This window comes from Salvelinus alpinus, chromosome 5 (assembly GCF_045679555.1).
Source record: "Salvelinus alpinus chromosome 5, SLU_Salpinus.1, whole genome shotgun sequence".
In the NCBI taxonomy this organism is placed as follows: Eukaryota; Metazoa; Chordata; class Actinopteri; order Salmoniformes; family Salmonidae; genus Salvelinus; species Salvelinus alpinus.
In genome coordinates this window covers 16,147,763-16,169,152 of record NC_092090.1, presented here as the reverse complement: position 1 = coordinate 16,169,152, position 21,390 = coordinate 16,147,763, and the positions used below count along the sequence as shown (strand labels likewise).

General features: G+C 45.0%; 1 protein-coding gene across 1 annotated transcript in view; it reads right to left on the bottom strand.

Moving 5' to 3' along the window:
* Nucleotides 1-21,390, bottom strand: part of neo1a (neogenin 1a) — a gene marked incomplete in the record, with an annotated part of 91,327 nt that overhangs the window by 46,619 nt on the left and 23,318 nt on the right. Inside the window, 3 exon segments of the mRNA XM_071399870.1 lie at nt 4,172-4,292; nt 4,646-4,800; nt 19,381-19,517. Coding sequence (XP_071255971.1) covers nt 4,172-4,292; nt 4,646-4,800; nt 19,381-19,517 — 413 coding nt within the window.

Genomic DNA, 21,390 nt, shown 5'->3' with positions numbered 1-21,390 from the left:
GTGTGTTTGTGTGTGTGTGTGTGTGTGGGGGGGGGGGGGGGGGAGTACTGGTCATTATGGGTGGAATGACTGATTCCTGTTAAAGCCCCGGTGTGACTGAGCTCTTCTTGGTTTTATCCACTCCACCCACTACCCTGGTCCAATGCAATACACTACAATACACTACCCTGGTCCAATACAGACACTTGACTCACTACCCTGGTAAACTACAGACACCTGACTCACTACCCTGGTCCAATACACTACCCCTGGTAAACTACAGACACCTGACCCACTACCCTGGTACAATACACTACCCTGGTAGAACACAGACACCTGACCCGCTACCCTGGTACAATAGACAGACAGATATCAGACGCGCTACCCCGGTACAACAGCCGCGCTACCCCGGTACAACAGCCGCCCTACCCCGGTACAACAGACGCCCTACCCCGGTACAACAGACGCGCTAACCCGGTACAACAGACGCGCTACCCCGGTACAACAGACGCGCTACCCCGGTACAACAGACGCGCTACCCCGGTACAACAGACGCGCTACCCCGGTACAACAGACGCGCTACCCCGGTACAACAGACGCGCTACCCCGGTACAACAGACGCGCTACCCCGGTACAACAGACGCGCTACCCCGGTACAACAGACGCGCTACCCCGGTACAACAGACGCACTACCCCGGTATAACAGATGCACTACCCTGGTATAACAGACACCATATTTTAAAAAACAGGAGTCCTATAAGTGTGAGATGAAGTAGACTCAGCCAATCAACTCCTGCTGCTATTTGATTATCCTATACAATTCCCTTCTACAGCGGGAGCCTCCGAACCGGGGGGGGGGGGGGGGGGGGTCAAAACATAGAGAGGTGAGAGAGGAGCACTTGAATATCTGAAGGGGTGCTTACATGCTGAGGGGAGAAAAACAAGCATTCAAATGCAAAAGAGAAGAACATCTCTTGAATGAATGTGGGAGGAAAAGGCAGAGGGCAGAGGAGCAAACAACATCCTCAATGCCTGTTCATTCGCCGGTTTCCTGCATTAGCTCCCCTCCAATACTGACTGCCCCTCCAATACTGAACGCAGTATATGTTGACTACGTTTTGTTCTTAGTTTTCAATTACAATGTCAATCTAAAACCCAGCCATATAATATACACACTTGACTGTAAATGACTAGAAAACCAGACATGTATAGACCACAAATGACTACAGAGACCAATAAGATGCTAAACTAGCAACACCTAACAACGTGTGGTGGCCTGACTCAAATAGTTCTAAATGGTGGCAGTAACAATACTAACTACGCCTTTTAAAAGGCTCTGCTCCTCACCATTATAGGAGAGCGCAGGAGAAAGTGAGGCCGGTTTACAGGGTGAATTAACTAGGGTCACTTGGCCACCCTCGCATTATATAATTAGTCTCATCCAGGTCCATTTCTGATGTTATCCTGTTCTAACATCTGTTTGTAACTAGTCACCCTACATTGCACAGAACACATGGCAAAGGAAGGAATGTGTACAAAAATTGCTCCGGACTGCAATTTGAGGGCTATTTTTGGTCTCCGGCTCCAAAAAGTAACTGAGGGTTTTAAAAACGTAGCAGTGAGCTGGTCTGTGTTCGCTTTGTTGAACTCCTGAAGGAAGAACACAAAGTGTTTTTTCTACTCTGGTCTCTTCAGTGAAGTAGTGGTCGTTCATGGAGGCTTTTCTGTCTGAACTTGGATGAATAGGAAAGAAATGTTTGGATTACAAAAAGATAAAGAAAATCAATATGTTCAGTATTGGAACTTTTTCTAAATTCATTCTTTACACAACTGAGCACAGACATGATTCAAACCCCTTTTTCTATCATAGACACAAATGCAACCGCGGCAGCAGTAAGGGAGAAGGGGCAAATCTGATGGGGGACGACACGGGAGAGAAGAGGGGGACGAGACACAGGAGAGGAGGGGGACACAGGAGGGGGACGGAGGGGGGAGACACAGGAGGAGGGGGGAGGAGGGGGACGGAGACACAGGAGGGGGACGGAGGGGGGAGACACAGGAGGAGGGCGACGGAAGGGGGAGACACAGGAGAGGAGGACAGAGGCACAGGAGAGGAGGGGGACGAGGGAGCGGATAAGGACCCCCAGCGGTGAGGGGGACAGCCGGTGAGGGTGAAAAGAGAGAGGACAGTACGGACCGGACAGCACATTTAGCACTTGGCCCAGTGGACAGAGGTGCACAGGGGACAGAGCAGGTGGCTGATAGGAGAGAGCGGCGGGAGGGGAGAGTTGACAGATGGCACCAAGGAGGATCTGTGTACACTAACCCGGCACAGGAGAGGAGATACGTTCCAGAGAGATCTACTCTCAATTTACAGAGCTAGAGGAAGAAAATCATCTCGCTGCCTCAGAGAGCGATATTCACAGAACAGCACGGCCAAACTGGGCCGTTTCTATGGAAGGGAATACTTACTTTGGCACCTCTGTGAGGCAGCTTTTGTAAGAAATTATAGGATTGTTAAGGATGCTGATGGACCACATGCTGACACAGGGAGGAATCAAATGTATGGAAACTGGAAATAAGCAAAGTGCATATGATGGATATTTACATCCACTCTTCAGGGAATATGAACTTCCCACATTCACTGTTTGTGTAGCTGTAAACAGGGCACTGAACTCTCGACTTTCATGAGAAGAAGCCACCATGATGTAATGTAGGGGGAGAAAGGGCTGCTAGCCTGGCAGCTGTAGCCAATAACCTATTGTACCTTACAAAGGCAGTAGGAATCATTAAAACAGCCCTTTCATGTCATGGGATAAGAGTGCTCTCTCTAACGTCCTGCTGAGTGCAGGCGAGTGTGTCAGACCGTCTGCTTTACTGACTGATCCCAAACAAAAACAAGTTTTAGGTCACAAGACACCCCTTGCTGATCTCCCTCGTTGAGCAATTATTTGAGATATGCATAATGCTACTTAAAAGCTGCAGGTCATCATTATTTCTGACTTAGTGCCTTCCAACGGGGAGAAGAGAACACTGTTTGGAGGGAGCTATCTGACCGACACCCCAATTTATGCTAATCCATGAACAACCTGCTCAGGAGTAACGGGACAATTCACACGTGTTAAATCTGGTTACCTACAGAAATGCAGTTCTGCAGTTAGTTTGGTAGCTACTATAGATATCTGTAGGTGGATGTGCCGGTTGTTGGAATCATAATGTACGGTGCTTCTTGATTTGGCAGAGAAACAGCACTTTTAAAAGCAGGATGGAGAAGAAAAAACTTCACCTCGTCATCACCCAGCCCCAGATTGGTATTTTTCCCTTTCCCCCACATGGGCGTTTTAATACACCCAGTCCTATTTTTAGGAACTGAATCTATTCTGGTGTCTGGTGGTGTTGTCTTTGTTGCTGTCCCTACCTCTCCCTGGAGGTTTTGGATTGTCTTTGTTTCTGTCCCTACCTCTCCCTGGAGGTTTTGGATTGTCTTTGTTTCTGTCCCTACCTCTCCCTGGAGGTTTTGGATTGTCTTTGTTTCTGTCCCTACCTCTCCCTCTCCCTGGAGGTTTTGGATTGTCTTTGTTGCTGTCCCTACCTCTCCCTCTCCCTGGAGGTTTTGGATTGTCTTTGTTGCTGTCCCTACCTCTCCCTCTCCCTGGAGGTTTTGGATTGTCTTTGTTTCTGTCCCTACCTCTCCCTGGAGGTTTTGGATTGTCTTTGTTTCTGTCCCTACCTCTCCCTCTCCCTGGAGGTTTTGGGTTGTCTTTGTTTCTGTCCCTACCTCTCCCTCTCCCTGGAGGTTTTGGATTGTCTTTGTTTCTGTCCCTACCTCTCCCTCTCCCTGGAGGTTTTGGGTTGTCTTTGTTTCTGTCCCTACCTCTCCCTCTCCCTGGAGGTTTTGGGTTGTCTTTGTTTCTGTCCCTACCTCTCCCTGGAGGTTTTGGGTTGTCCTTTTTCTTGTCCTACTCTCTTTGCTTGTCATACTCTTTGGGCATGCTTCTTAGATTTGTTCAATATTCACATTGTCTACTGTATTCTAGGCTCTACTCATTTCCAGTGTCCAGCCTTGTGTTTGAGTAAACCTAATGTACCCCAAAACACCCATCAATGTGATTACCACTACAACCAAGCTCCCCCAGAATGAGCACTGGCTTCTATCTAGAACCCTGTCCATTCGGTTCCCCTCCCAACGTACCGTGCTCTAGGATGATGAGCTGAGCGCTGGACTGCATGTTTCCTGCATCGTTCTCTGCCAGACACTGGTAAAAGCCCTCGTCAGACTTGACCAGACCCAGCACCTGCAGGTTGTGTTCATTCTGCGGGTCAGAGAGAGAGAGACAGAGAGAGAGAGAGAGACAGAGAGAAAAAGAGAGAAAAAGCGACCGAGAGAGCGAGGTCAATAACATCAGGTGGTGGAGAGAGAGGGAAATAGGTCAATGTCTTGAGGTGGAGACTGTGTGAGAGGTCAATATGGTGATTGACCGACCACTCGTAAATCAAAGACCACATCAGTTGAGCATCTAGCTGAAGCACTGCTTGTTAAAGCGATTGGTTAAGAGGTATCAGACTGTAGAATGTCACTAGAACTTCTCCTCAGTAAAGATCAGAAGCTGAACTACAGGTTTTACGTCACACATCCTAATGACATTTTACATTACAACAAACTTACAATGATTTTGAAGTAGTCGCTGGGAATGACAGCGTCTCCGTTTTTGACCCATTTGACGGTGGGGGCCGGGGAGCCTGTGACCTCACACTGAAACATGATGTCCATGGACTCGTGGGCGTAGATGTTGGCCGGCCTCTTCAGGAACTCCGGTGGAACTGCAACATACAGCAGGGGAGAGGGGTGTCAGAGTGTCTGTATGTGTGGGGGGGTGTCGGGGTGCGTGTGTGTGTCTGTGTTTGGGTGCCTGTGTGGGGGTATCCCCGGGTCTCTCTTTTCAGTTCGCTGCACCTAGTGACTGGAACGAGCTGCAACAAACACTCAAACTGGACAGTTTCATCTCAATCTCTTCATTCAAAGACTCAATCATGGACACTCTTACTGACAGGCTGCTTAGCGTGATGTATTGTTGTCTCTACCTTCTTGCCCTTTGTGCTGTTGTCTGTGCCCAATGTTTGTACCATGTTTTGTGCTGCTGCCATGTTGTCATGTGTTGCTACCATGTTGTGTTGTTGTCTTAGGTCTCTATATAGTGTAGTGTTGTTACCATGTGTTGTTACCATGTTGTGTTGTCTTAGGTCGCTATGTAGTGTTGTGTTGTTACCATGTTGTGTTGTCATGCGTTGTTACCATGTTGTGTTGCTGTCTTAGGTCTCTATGTAGTGTTGTGTTATCATGTTGTGTTGTTGTCTTAGGTCTCTATGTAGTGTTGTGTTACCATGTTGTGTTGTTGTCTTAGGTCTCTATGTAGTGTTGTGTTACCATGTGTTGTTACCATGTTGTGTTGTTGTCATGTGTTGTTACCATGTTGTGTTGTTGTCTGAGGTCTCTATGTAGTGTTGTTACCATGTTGTGTTGTTGTCTGAAGTCTCTATGTAGTGTTGTGTTGTTACCATGTTATGTTGTTGTATTAGGTCTCTATGTAGTGTTGTGTTGTTACCATGTTATGTTGTTGTATTAGGTCTCTATGTAGTGTTGTGTTGTTACCATGTTATGTTGTTGTATTAGGTCTCTATGTAGTGTTGTCTCTTGCCGTGATTTTATTTCTTTTTTATTTATTTTTAATCCCAGCCTCCATCCCCAAAGGCCCTCATTGTAAATACGAATTTGTTCCTAACTGACTTGCCCAGTTAAATAAAGGTTAAATCAAATAAACAAATAAAATAGTGTGTGTGGGTGTGTATAACTGTCTGCTGAGAAATAATTTAAATGTGAGATTACCTATCATGTTCTCCTCTTGTAATGTGAAGGGTAACGCTCCATAACAGGCTGTTAAACAACACTGTGTTCCCAGCTGCAGGCTACGTGATAGAACAGTTAGTGAGAACTGGAAAATCAAATGGAATCAGATAACATCATGCTTCACTGAAAACTTGGACGGTAGAGACGGAGGAAGAGACAACGCAGGGACTCATAGCTAAATCCAATCGTCTATAGTACCCGGTCTCTTTTCCATTTCGGCTCCACCCAGTCTCTTTTCCATTTCGGCTCCACCCATTTCGGCTCCACCCATTTCGGCTCCACCCATTTCGGCTCCACCCATTTCGGCTCCACCCATTTCGGCTCCACCCATTTCGGCTCCACCCATTTCGGCTCCACCCATTTCGGCTCCACCCATTTCGGCTCCACCCATTTCGGCTCCACCCATTTCGGCTCCACCCATTTCGGCTCCACCCAGTCTCTTTTCCATTTCAGCACCACCCAGTCTCTTTTCCATTTCAGCACCACCCAGTCTCTTTTCCATTTCAGCACCACCCAGTCTCTTTTCCATCCTTACTTGCCAGTGAAGGGAGAACAAACCATTTGAAAACGGAACAACTTTGGCTTCAACTTCCCCTGACCCTTTAACTAAATAGCAATCCTTAAGACATGTTATCCAACCAGGAAAACACAAAACAAAGTCCTCATCTCTACCTCCATCTTCCCTGTAGTCTTTTTATAACAAAGCATCTCAAAGTAGTTAAAAACTGGCTATAATTACAGTGTCTCATCCTATGGAGAGTTGTGTACAGACAGAGTTCTACCCCAGACCAGGGTAATGAGGGCAGGGTCAAGTTATTTGATCGTCTGTGGAGATAAATGGCCTCATCCATCTCTCCTGTAACAAGGTCATGCAGAGCGCTGTGTCTCAGCCTTGTCCTTTACAGTGTAATTGGAGTGTGGCTCTGAGGAGGGTGACTGTGTGTGTATGTGTGTGTGTGTGCCCGAGTGTGTGTAAGTAGGATTGTGGAGGGAGAGTGCCTGAGTGTGTGTGTAATTCGGATTGTGAGTGGGGGGGGGCGCCCAGCTCAGTGCTCTGATAAGACGTGACCTCTGTAACCAAGGTATAATAGCTGTGATGTTGGTCAGTAGGATTGTGAGTGGGGGGGGGGGCAGCTCAGTGCTCTGATAAGACGTGACCTCTGTAACCAAGGTATAATAGCTGTGATGTTGGCGAGTAGTGTCAAGTCAAGCCTCTGTATCAGCCTTCACAGCTCTCCAATAGCATACCATTCACATCCCATTCACATGTGGACCACAGACTGATTGTGTTTAACAGTTGGGTGGATAAGGTCCTTTCTACTCTGGGGGAACAGAGGGTGGGTTCAACAGCGTAATCAGCCAGGCTAACTGTTCTATAATATAATGACATGATCATTTAGCAGGCGCTCTTATCCAGAGAAACTTACAGATAATAGCCTACAGGTAATTCAGTCGTGGTTTAAATAAGTCTTACCCACAACTCTAATTAAACTCCATCCTCCAACCATCTGAGCAATGTTCTGAGTGGCACCACGTATCCTAACTGGAATATATAAGGTTCTGAGTGGCACCACGTAGTCTAACTGGAATATATAAGGTTCTGAGTGGCACCCCGTAGTCTAACTGGAATATATAAGGTTCTGAGTGGCACCCCGTAGTCTAACTGGAATATATAAGGTTCTGAGTGGCACCCCGTAGTCTAACTGGAATATATAAGGTTCTGAGTGGCACCCCGTAGTCTAACTGGAATATATAAGGTTCTGAGTGGCACCCCGCAGTCTAACTGGAATATATAAGGTTCTGAGTGGCACCCGTAGTCTAACTGGAATATATAAGGTTCTGAGTGGCACCCCGTAGTCTAACTGGAATATATAAGGTTCTGAGTGGCACCCCGTAGTCTAACTGGAATATATAAGGTTCTGAGTGGCACCCCGTAGTCTAACTGGAATATATAAGGTTCTGAGTGGCACCCCGCAGTCTAACTGGAATATATAAGGTTCTGAGTGGCACCCGTAGCCTAACTGGAATATATAAGGTTCTGAGTGGCACCCCGTAGTCTAACTGGAATATATAAGGTTCTGAGTGGCACCCCGTAGTCTAACTGGAATATATAAGGTTCTGAGTGGCACCCCGTAGTCTAACTGGAATATATAAGGTTCTGAGTGGCACCCCGCAGTCTAACTGGAATATATAAGGTTCTGAGTGGCACCACGTAGCCTAACTGGAATATATAAGGTTCTGAGTGGCACCCCGCAGTCTAACTGGAATATATAAGGTTCTGAGTGGCACCACGTAGCCTAACTGGAATATATAAGGTTCTGAGTGGCACCCCGCAGTCTAACTGGAATATATAAGGTTCTGAGTGGCACCACGTAGCCTAACTGGAATATATAAGGTTCTGAGTGGCACCCCGTAGTCTAACTGGAATATATAAGGTTTTGAGTGGCACCCCGCAGTCTAACTGGAATATATAAGGTTCTGAGTGGCACCCCGTAGTCTAACTGGAATATATAAGGTTCTGAGTGGCACCCCGCAGTCTAACTGGAATATATAAGGTTCTGAGTGGCACCCCGCAGTCTAACTGGAATATATAAGGTTCTGAGTGGCACCCCGTAGTCTAACTGGAATATATAAGGTTCTGAGTGGCACCCCGTAGTCTAACTGGAATATATAAGGTTCTGAGTGGCACCCCGCAGTCTAACTGGAATATATAAGGTTCTGAGTGGTACCCCGTAGTCTAACTGGAATATATATTGTTCTGACTGGCAGCACGTTGTCTAAATGGAATATATCTTGTTCTGACTAGCAGCACATTATCTAACTGGAATCCACACTGATCGACAAACCATTTCGGGGGCATTGTCACGCTGAAACAGGAAATGGCCTTCCCCAAACGGTTGCCACAAAGTTGTAAGCACAGAATCATCTAGAATGTCATTGTATGCTGAAGCGTTGAGATCTCCCTTAATAACTGAAACTAAAGGGGTCCGAACCATGAAAAACAGCCCCAGACCACTATTCCTCCTCCACCAACTTTACAGTTGGCACTATTGATTCGGACAGGTAGCGTTTTCCTGGCACCCGCCAAAACCAGATTTGTCCGTCGGACTGCCAGATGGCGAAGTGTGATTCATCACTCCAGAGAATGTGTTTCCACTGCTCCAGAGTCCAATGGCGGCGAGCTTTACACCACTTTAGCCAACGCTTGGCGTTGCGCATGGTAATCTTAGGCTTGTGTGCGGCTGCTCGGCCATGGAAACCCATTTCATGACGCTCCCGACGAACAGTTACTGTGCTGACGTTGCTTCTAGAGACAGTTTGGTATTTGGTTGTGAGTGTTGCAACCAAGGACAGATGATTTTTACGCGCTACGTGCTTTAGCACTCAACGGACCCTGAGCTTGTGTGGCCTACCACTTCGTGGCTGAGTAGTTGTTGCTCCTAGAGGTTTCCACTTTACAATAACAGCACTTACAGTTGACGTGGGTAGCTCTAGCAGAGCAGAAATGTTATGAACTGACTTGTTGGAAAGGTGGCATCCTATGACGTGTGTCACGTTGACAGTCACTGAGCTCTTCAGTAAGGGCCATTCTACTGTCAATATTTGTCTATGGAGATTGCATGGCTGTGCGCTTGATTTTATATACCGGTCAGCAACATGTATGGCTGAAATAGACAATTCCACTAATCACACTATATATACACAGAAGTATCTTGTAAACAGCATGGATGTTCATACTGTACTCTAAACCAGAGCTATAATGTTATTATAGAGTGCAGTTGTCAGCCACTCACTGGCCTGATTTGTGCAGTATCTATTGGGGAACAGTTTGAGACGGGACTACTGCTTACGCAGTGCGGTGTTGTCGAGACTACTGCTAACGCAGTGCGGTGTTGTCGAGACTACTGCTTACGCAGTGCGGTGTTGTCGAGACTACTGCTTACGCAGTGCGGTGTTGTCGAGACTACTGCCTACGCAGTGCGGTGTTGTCGAGACTACTGCGAGAGAAAGAGTATTTATTGCTGTGTGATGAAGGGGGGGAAGAGAGTATTCATTGCTGTGTAATGAAGAGAGGGAAGAGAGTATTCATTGCTGTGTAATGAAGAGAGGGAAGAGAGTATTCATTGCTGTGTAATGAAGAGAGGGAAGAGAGTATTCATTGCTGTGTAATGACGAGGGGGAAGAGAGTATTCATTGCTGTGTGATGACGAGGGGGAAGAGAGTATTCATTGCTGTGTGATGACGAGGGGGAAGAGAGTATTCATTGCTGTGTGATGACGAGGGGGAAGAGAGTATTCATTGCTGTGTGATGACGAGGGGGAAGAGAGTATTCATTGCTGTGTGATGACGAGGGGGAAGAGAGTATTCATTGCTGTGTGATGACGAGGGGGAAGAGAGTATTCATTGCTGTGTGATGACGAGGGGGAAGAGAGTATTCATTGCTGTGTGATGACGAGGGGGAAGAGAGTATTCATTGCTGTGTGATGACGAGGGGGAAGAGAGTATTCATTGCTGTGTGATGACGAGGGGGAAGAGAGTATTCATTGCTGTGTGATGACGAGGGGGAAGAGAGTATTCATTGCTGTGTGATGACGAGGGGGAAGAGAGTATTCATTGCTGTGTGATGACGAGGGGGAAGAGAGTATTCATTGCTGTGTGATGACGAGGGGGAAGAGAGTATTCATTGCTGTGTGATGACGAGGGGAAGAGAGTATTCATTGCTGTGTGAAGAGAGGGAAGAGAGTATTCATTGCTGTGATGAAGAGGGGGAAGAGAGTATTCATTGCTGTGTGATGAAGAGGGGGAAGAGAGTATTCATTGCTGTGTAATGAAGAGAGGGAATAGAGTATTCATTGCTGTGTGATGACGAGGGGGAAGAGAGTATTCATTGCTGTGTGATGACGAGGGGGAAGAGAGTATTCATTGCTGTGTGATGACGAGGGGAAGAGAGTATTCATTGCTGTGTGATGACGAGGGGAAGAGAGTATTCATTGCTGTGTGAAGAGGGGGAAGAGAGTATTCATTGCTGTGATGAAGAGGGGGAAGAGAGTATTCATTGCTGTGTGATGAAGAGGGGGAAGAGAGTATTCATTGCTGTGTAATGAAGAGAGGGAATAGAGTATTCATTGCTGTGTGATGAAGAGGGGGAAGAGAGTATTCATTGCTGTGTGATGAGGGGGAAGAGAGTATTCATTGCTGTGTGATGAAGAGGGGAAGAGAGTATTCATTGCTGTGTGATGAAGAGGGGGAAGAGAGTATTCATTGCTGTGTGATGAAGAGGGGGAAGAGAGTATTCATTGCTGTGTGATGAAGAGGGGGAAGAGAGTATTCATTGCTGTGTGATGAAGAGGGGGAAGAGAGTATTCATTGCTGTGTGATGAAGAGGGGGAAGAGAGTATTCATTGCTGTGTGATGAAGAGGGGGAAGAGAGTATTCATTGCTGTGTGATAAAGTCAAAATGTTCTCTGTGTGTGAGTTATTGTTGGTTTGCCTGTCTGTATGTCTTAATGTGTGTGTGTCAGTGTGCTGCAGTGTGTGTGTTATGCCGCAGTGTGCGTCTGTTGCAGTATCTGTGTGTGTCCCTGAGCAGTGTGGGGGCCCCCTGGTAAGGTGTTCTGGTGGCAGGTCCTGGTGGAGGCTGGGACCCTGTGGTGCTCATTATCTCTGGCAGAGAGAGATCTCCCCCTCTCCCTCATTCTCCTCCCTCCCTGAGCTGACGTATACCATTTCCTCTAACTGGAGTTCAGACAAATGGAACCTATTGGACTGAGCAATGAGCACAAGTTGACTAAATATACCAATAAAGCTTATGGGGACTGGGAGCTGCCAGGAGACTAGGGACGTGTGTGTGTGTGTGTGTGTGTGTGTGTGTGTGTGTGTGTGTGTGTGTGTGTGTGTGTGTGTGTGTGTGTGTGTGTGTGTGTGTGTGTGTGTGTGTGTGTGTGTGTGTGTGTGTGTGTGTGTGTGTGTGTGTGTGTATTACATGGGCATTTGAGTGTGCAGGCCGGGGGGATTTATTCGAGGGGATGCGTTTGTTCGTTTGTGTGTGTGTGTGTTCGTGTGTGAGCTGAGGTTAGCGGAGGAGGAATGGTATTCACACCTAAGAACACCATCCTGGTTTACAATAGAGACCAGATTGCACAGAGCACTGTAATTACAGCACTATAAGACTACATGGTGACTGATTCCATCCACCTTCTCCCTGCCTGCTACCCGTTTAGCTGGAGGACTAAAATACACAAACAGACATTTCTGACATTTACAACTGATCAATGATGTTCATGCTTTAATGTTCTGTACATCAATCTCATTGTGTGAAGCCTTTATGCAACGTCTCTGCATTGTAATGTAATAATAGATTGTCTAAATCCATCATGTTCTATTTGATTCTATTCCCTTCTAGAATCATCTCTCCCTATATCCCTGTCCAGACTTAGAATGTGACAAGAACACTTCTAACACACCAATCCCAAGTCACACTCCCTCTCGTATAGAAACAGGCTCGCCAGAGAGAAAACCCAGTGCTCTCCAGACCCCACAGTAAATGGATGTAGCATCAAAGTGAACCAAGAGCCTCTCTCTCTCTCCATCCATTCTGCCAGGCAGTCAGAGAAACTGCAAGGCCAATTCTCACAGGGGGCTCAAATTATTTTCTTCAGCAGCTAGATTAGTAATAGTAGTAGAAGCTTTATTGCTTTCCTTTCCCGGGTCGGACTGCAGTTTAGTTATTTAGGAGGACAGTGGAAGGTCATACATCTTTACTGTCAGTTTGTAACACAAAGCCCTCTATGGCTTCCCAATAGGCTTTTTGGAGGAGTATGTGAAGGAGAGAGTTTAGCAACATACTGTGCTTTGAACAGAGCTGCGTTCAGGATGATGATAGTTTTGTGAACCTGTGTTAACCTGAACCAGTGGTGGTGTATTGGGGTCCTACAACACAGCCTCAAATCTAGACATGGCGGTCTACAGGTGGAATACAATGTTTTAAACTGTTAAAGATAGAATCATTCAATGAAACAAAGCGGAACCACTCAAATAACAAATGTAACCGCTCAAATTCATAGAGATGAAAGGACTGACCATCTACGATATCAAAATGATAGTTTTAACCAAGTTGAGGCTACAGTGTTTGTTTACAAACATAGGAGTAAAAAACAAGCTTCTATGTAGGGTTTTGATGGGGTTCGACTGTTGAACTAAGCTAATAAGTCATTTATAAGTTACATTCTTAAAGAATCAATGGACATACATCATTAATTTATAAGTCCAAAAATGTCTATAGAAACTAAGGATTCTAGCTGTAAAGGATTTGGCCTTGTATGCTGGTCAACACCAAAGCATTTAGGTCGAAGCTCAAAACATTGCGATCCTGAACGCACCCTCAGTACAAGGGCATCTACAGTAAGCATAGTTAGCACTCAAGCCATTATAATTCTGACTATGATACAAGGCAGGCACAAAGCACAAAAGACCGTTAACTTGGATTGCATAGCTACATTACACAACATATGTTTGAGTGAGGATCCATCGCTCTTCTTTACTTATCTGGATTAGAGGGTTTTACACACCAAACAAACGTTTTGGGAGAGTCCGATGGTCCTCTATTGATTAGCTTAGCCCCTAGCCATATTTAGCTTTATGACTCCAATAAAACTGCAGCCTGGCCAGTGAGGCTTGTACTCTACCCGGAGGGGGGAACGGAGCATGGGCTTGAGCTAATTAGCTCTCCTGTTCTTTTCACGATAACGGCTTTAGTCTAAATCCCGAACAAAACAAACAGTGAGGGAAGAATAAGGCGGCGGTGGTCAGAAGCTTGATCATTCTTTTCCCAGCGCCTGGGCCAACATACAGCAGCAGCAAGGAATGCATTCTGGGTAATAACCACAGAGGTCAGTCCTGGGACGTCTAACACCCACCGCCTTTTAGGATGGTCCAAGAACAACATGGCCCAAACTAAAGCTAGAAGCTGGTAGAAATGACAAAATATTGGACAGCTACGCTTCTGAATGTAGTTAGTTCTCGCTGGTATTTCCTTCAAACAGTTACAAGTCAAAAGACCAGACTCCTACAAAACAGAAGCCAAGGCCCCTGTTCTAATACTCTGACAATATCCTTCCTGCCAACCTTATTCCTTAAAGTAATCAATGATCTGACATGTAACGGTTGGTGTCTCTGTAATGGGACCCTTCCCTCCTTCCATCAAACTGTTACAGTAGGGACAGACCTATTGGAACAGGGCCCTGTACCTGGTCAATTGACTCAACCCTATCTGCACTCGGGGGGGGCTGTAATATTTACACCATGTCTGTGTATATATTCAGCATTACAACTTGATATTGTCCATGACCCTGACGTCTAGCATCTGAGTCAATGTTTTGTCTTTATGCTATAAAGTATGTGACCTTACTTTTCACATCAATTCATCAGATCTTGCTACCTCACTGCTCTAGTCAAAATCATTTCATACTTATGTTGTTTAATACCAGCTAGCTATCACAATGTACATGTTTCCTATAGTCTCTTCCAAGTGTGGTACTGCTTTCCATACAAGCCATTGTAAACATAATAGTCGTTGAGACTGATTGTATTCTTTGTGTTTCTTAGGAGATACAGTAATACTATCCCTCCTCCAACATGAGAGCAACTATGTTGGCCTAGCGCTGTTCTTTTAAAAGAGATACTTCGGGATTTTGGCAATAAGGTCCTTTATCTACTTTCCCAGTCAGATGAAGAACTCCTGGATGCCATCTTTATGTATCTGTGTCCAGTATGAAGGAAGTTAGAGGTACAGTTGAAGTTTACATACACCTTAGCCAAATATGTTTAAAGTCAGTTTTTCACAATTCCTGACATTTAATCCTAGTAAAAATTCCCTGTCTTAGGTCAGTTAGGATCACCACTTTATTTTAAGAATGTGAAATGTCAGAATAATAATAATAGAGAGAATGATTTATTTCAGCTTTTAGTTCTTTCATCACATTCCCAGTGAGTCAGAAGTTTACATACGTTCAATTCGTATTTGGTAGCATTGCCTTCAAATGGTTTAACTTGGGTCAAACGTTTCAGGTTGCTTTCCACAAGCTTCCCACAATAAGTTGGGTGAACTTTGGCCCATTCCTCCTGACAGAGCTGGTGTAACAGTCAGGTTTGTAGGCCTCCTCGCCAGCAAATGCTTTTTCAGTTCTGCCCACACATTTTCTATAGGATTGAGGTCAGGGCTTTGTCATGGCCAATCCAATACCTTGACTTTGTTGTCCTTAAGCAATTTTGCCACAACTTTGGAAGTATCCTTGGAGTCATTGTCCATTTGGAAGACCCATTCGCAACCAAGCTTTAACTTCTTGACTGATGTCTTGAGATGTTGCTTCAATATATCCACATAATTTTCCTCCCTCATGATGCCATCTATTTGTGAAGGGCACCAGTCCCTCCTGCAGCAAAGCACCCCCACAACATGATGCTGCCACCCCCCCATGCTTCACGGTTGGGATAGTGTTCTTCGGCTTGCAAGCCTCCCCCTTTTTCCGGCTAACATAACGATGGTCATTATGGCCGAACAGTTCTATTAATGTTTCATCAGACTGTACTTTTTGGAGAAATGTCCTCTGATCTTTGTCCCCATGTGCAGTTGCAAACCGTAGTCTGGCTTTCTTTAATGGCGGTTTTGGAGCAGTGGCTTCTTCTTTGCTGAGCGGCCTTTCAGGTTATGTCGATATAGAACTCATTTTACTGTGGATATAGATACTTTTGTACCTGTTTCCTCCAGGATTGATTTGTACTTTTCGCACCAAAGTAAGTTCATCTCTAGGAGATAGACCACGTCTCCTTCCTGAGCGGTATGATGGCTGCATGGTCCCATGGTGTTTATACTCGCGTACTATAGTTTGTACAGACGAATGTGGTACATCAGGCGTTTGCTCCCAAGGATGAACCAGACTTGTGGAGGTCTACAATTTTTGGGCTGATTTCTTTTGATTTTCCCATGATGTCAAGCAAAGAGGCACTGAGTTTGAAGGTAGGCCTTGAAATACATCCACAGGTACACCTCCAATTGACTCAAATGATGTCAATTAGCCTATCAGAAGCTTCTAAAGCCACGACATCATTTTCTGGAATTTTCCAAGCTGTTTAAAGGTACAGTCAACTTAGTGTATGTAAACTTCTGACCCACTGGAATTGTGATACAGTGAATTATAAGTGAAATTATCTGTCTGTATACAATTACTTGTGTCATGCACAAAGTAGATGTCCTAACCGAATTGCCAAAACTATAGTTTGTTAACAAGAAATTTGTGGAGTGGATGAAAAACGAGTTTAAATTACTCCAACCTAAGTGTATGTAGTTTCTCGAGCCAATGCTAACTAGCGTTAGCACAATAACTGGATGTCTACAGGAAAGTAATTGCGCTAACACTAGCAAACTCCAAACTGCAGGCAGAAACATCAAAATTGTATCCACAAGTTCATCTGACTGTAGATAAATTGACTCATTAACAACATCCTGACACTATCCCTTTAATACAGTCACTTCTAGACATAAGTTTTTGTTAATTAAGTGATGAAATGTGCTAAACCACCAGGGTTAATAGGGGAATTAGTTTTGGTTGCTGTGAAGAGAGCAAACAGGAAAAAAAACTAGGCATGCTTCCCATGGCTAAATCAATTATGGTCCATGTTCAAGTTTAATATACATCCTTAACATGGCAACAAGCAATTAAATGTATCCGCTGGGGGACCACTTAGTAGAGTGCATTGAAATAGAACTGTAATGTTTAAACTGTCTAACTGAGCCAGAGGTACAGTAGAGGAGATGTCTTGGAGCTATGTGGGGTTTTCCGTTGCATAAAGGTAATGTGCAACTTGAAGAATTCCTGACAAATGTGGTCCAATTATTTTCTTGACATTCAATCTACTTGAAATGGGGAAGCCTCTGTGGCTCTACCTTCTTATACACCCAGATAAGAGCTATTCTAGCTTTTTAGAAGCTCGCCATTGGTTAGCAGAGAAAACCGTCCAATCACGATTGAAAGTAGACAAACTGAATAACACTCGTCACACACTGGCGAGTGCTGAGTTCACGCCAGAGCACTAGTGGGGCCTCGCTGTCACACACAGAACAAACAGACTGGAACATGGAGAGATGCTTTCTGTCTAACAGACCATCTCACATGACAACACACAGGCACAGTATGAGCATCTACACGGGCAGACCCCCCATCCACACTCTCGTTCACGATCCCAAAAAGATAGGCAAATCCCCAAATCCCATAAAGCAGTGAAAAGGGGTGTTTCCTTCCCCATAACGTGTCCGTGCCCAAAATAGCTCATGGAACGTTTATTTTATTTCCTGAAAATGCCAGGTTGATGACTTTGGTGCGACCGACTGGGAGAGATCAGGAAGGCAATATGTCACAGTTCAAACACCCAGAGATTCTTATCAGACTCCCACTGCCTCAGCTCTAGAGGGCCATTTACAGCCACTATTCTGGACTGTGGGTGGACAAAACATCAAGTCTCATCTTCTAGTTTCCCATCTCAATCTATTTCTACATTAGAGGAAACATCTCACACCCCACTGAGCTAGCTCCTAGCTCAAATATAAATATTCCCTCTGTACAGGCTATTAAAGTTACTGGACCTAGGCTTATGCCTATGAAGAGCACATGGAACGAACACGGAAGGCCACATTTCCACCACCCAGAATCTCTCGCACACGTTACCTAACATATAGAAATGCATTAAGGAACTCACAGACAAACACACACACACATTTCAGTCCTGGAGAAAGGACCATTTAAAACCAAGAACCCTCAACCCAGACCAGTGCAACAATGGCACAGGCCCTGTAATTAAAACCTGCTGCGTCCTCTGGCCTCATTTATGGTCTTGCCAGCTCCAATAAAGGGGGAGACATTGCAGCGCAGCCACACAGCCTGGTCCCTCCACCCTGGCAGAGAGGGCCCCTGGAGCCATTACACACACTCTCTTGTGTGACTATGCGCGTGTGTGTGAGAGACAGTGTTTGGCGCGCGCGTGAACTGTGCGCGTGTTGCGAGGGACCGCCCCCATTGGTCCGTGGGAATGCAGTGAAGTGAGGCCTAGTGACAGACTAGACTGTACAGTATCTGCCATGTCAAACTAAAGCCATGGGACTGTTGTTTCAGGAGTTCTAGCCATCTTTAAAAATGAGTGACAAGCAACTCCACTGATTCAGAATAGATTTTGAGTAAACAACAGCAAAGCAACAACACTTGAAAACTTTTTTCAAAGTTCTAGGTTCACAGCTTGGAAATCAAACCAAACTATGGGTTGGCGTGGAGAGTGGAGAATACATCCTGTCTTGTTTTGATTCAGAGTGATGTGTGTGTGTCCCCGCACGATCCCCTTAAGCAAAGCAGCCAACCGCAGTCCTCAAACTGTTCAACTCAATTCAACAGACAAGCAACAGCTGCCTGTAGGGCCCCTCAATCATTCTGCAGCAGAAACCACCACACTAATCATGACAAAGTCTTCCATTGGGTCACATCAACGTTTGGTTTATTTCTCGGAAACAAATATGTACAGAAACCTGCCACAAAGCCTACATCACATTCATTTGGGTGAAAAGGCTTTAGGTCTTTCGAAAGAGAGACTTTTTATTCTAGAAATGTCCATCAATTGTGCCCTACACATTTGTATTCATGTCCTTCAAAATAAAACCCTTTTCCTGAGGCAGCCAATTGAGCATTTATTTTGTCCAATTGTCAGGAGAACCAATTAATGTCACACTTTACCGGTGCTTCTGCACAACATGTCAACACAATTGAGACATTTTAGCAGGCGCTCTCATCCAGAGTGACTTCCAGTAGTGAGTACATACATTTACCTACTGGTCCCCCGTGGGAATCGAACCCACAACCCTGGCAAGCAACATGCTCTACCAACTGAGCCACACAGGATGTTGTGGAGGAAGATGAGAAATGATATATAGTGTAGCCATTATATTTCTGTAACACTTTGGGATAAATACAGGGGATATGAGATTAACACTTCCTAGTCACATCAACACAGAGAGAGAACAGGAGAAGAAAATAAACAGGGGGGTTGATTTCACGTTATCTACGGTTCAACTACCTACTTACTATCTACATTGTACTGCAACAGGCTATTCTGATGGGTGGTTTTAATACAATGCTACATGGAATGCACACTTAATGCATGTAATGGTGTGGTGTCTATCTACAGTATATTGATGATACCCTATCAAGAGCTGACCAATAGTGTGTGTCCTGGGGAAAGTTTCACTCTGGGTGTTCGGGTGCTAAATCATATAGATATCGTAGGTGGCTATTAAAATTTGACACTCAAAAGACCCATTTGGATCAAAACCATTTGCTAACTGATAACGATATGTGACAGATCGTTTAAGTGTGTGAAACGCACTGTATCAGATTAGGCTTTTCCCAGGCTAGTACTCCATGAAAAGTGATGTGTGTTTGACTTCATCAGTGCAGTACCTTGTACAGTGAGCTCTGCCTTGGCCTCGATAGTGTTGTTAGTGATGTCTGCCATACAGCTGTAGACGCCTGCATCCTCCTCAGTCAGGTTGTAGATCAACAGACTGCCTCCTCCCACCAACTCCAACTTCCCCTCACTGCCAGACAAAAGAACAGAGAGGTGGGAAAATTAGAATTCACTTGTAGATTTCAGGAGGTAAATCGGCAGAGATTTGACAACTGTTTCAGCTAGCGCCTTCCTCAGTGTGAGTGAGAAAGGGCTGAGTGAGGAAGGGCTGAGTGAGGAAGGGCTGAGTGAGGAAGGGCTGAGTGAGGAAGGGCTGAGTGAGGAAGGGCTGAGTGAGGAAGGGCTGAGTGAGGAAGGGCTGAGTGAGGAAGGGCTGAGTGAGGGACGGCTGAGCAGCATGGTTATCGTTCACGAGCTGGCGTCCTCGTTTCACGTGTGATTCACAAGTTGCCACAATATATTACAGCTCTGTATGCGAGTCCTCTGCTTTTCATGCCATCATAATACAGGGCCTTTCACAAAGCAGTCACACCCCTTGATTTATTCCACATTTGATTATTTTACAGCCTGAATTCAACATGGATTAAATACTCATCTACACCCAATACCCCATAATGACTAAGTGAAAACATGTTTAGACATTTTTGCAAATTTATTGCAAATGAAATACAAAAATATTTAATTCACATAAATATTCACACCCCCGAATCAATACTTTTGTAGTATCACCTTCAGCAGCGATTACAGCTGTGAGTCTTTCTGGGTAAGTCTCTAAGAGATTTCCACACCTGGATTGTGCAACATTTGCCCATTATTCTTTTCAAAAATCCTTCAAGCTCTGTCAAGTTGATTGTTGATCTTGGCTAGACAGCCATTTTCAAGTCTCGCCATAGATTTTAAAGCCGATTGAAGTAAAAACTGTAACTAGACCACTCATGAACATTCAATGTTGTCTTGGTAAGCAACTTGTGCAAATTTGACCTTGTGTTAAAAAAATAAAAATAAAAAGCTGACAAATTCCCCTTTCAGCAGGACGATAACCTAAAACACATCTACCAATAGGTGCCCTTCTTTGCGAGGCATTGAAAACCTCCCCTAGACTTTGTGGTTGAATATGTGCTTTAAATTCACTACTCTATTGAGGGACCTAACAGTGTGGGGTACAGAGATGGGGAAGTCATTCAAAAATCATGTTAACCACTATTATTGAACACATACATGTTCAATGCAATATATTATCTGATTTGTTCAGCATTTTTATTCCTGAACGTTTTTAGGTTTGGCATAACAAAGTGGTTGAATACTTTTTGACTCAAGATATTTCAGCTTTGAAAAAAATAAACAAACAAAATTGCACTTTCACATTATGGGGAATTGTGTGTGAATACTTTCTGAAGGCACTGTAGATGATTACTTGAGTTATCTTGTGTTCAGCTAAAATGTGTGATTGTAATTCAAGAGCATGAACGGTGACCCGCCCACTATAATACTGTTGATGACCCAGCACCAAGACATTCACACTAAGATGGTAACAGAGATAACCTCATCTCATTGGCTCACCGACAACTGAATGGTATGAAGAACCCAATACTAGGTGGAAGCATCAATGAATTTCCTCAGGCCTGGGAGATTTGGTTACATGTGCATCCAAAATAACCCCTTTTCCCAACCTAAAGCAGCATCTCATCTTCCAACAAACCCAGTGACCTTCATCTTAAAGAGCTTGTGCTTTGAACTGCTCAATATTCCAGGAGGGTAGCAGGCCTCCGACAACAGTGTCGATTTAACGTGTGATGCAGAGGAAGAGGAAGAAATCAATAGGTTATGAAGGAGAGCACTGGTGAGATTGTGTGTGTGTGTGTGTGTGTGTGTGTGTGAGATAGGTACAGTAGGGAGAGAGAGGTACAGTAGGGAGAGAGTGATAGTAGAGAAAATAGCCCTTGGCGGTACCAGGAAACAGAGGGGAGGCAGAGATCGTAGAAATGCAAACTGCAGAACCCACC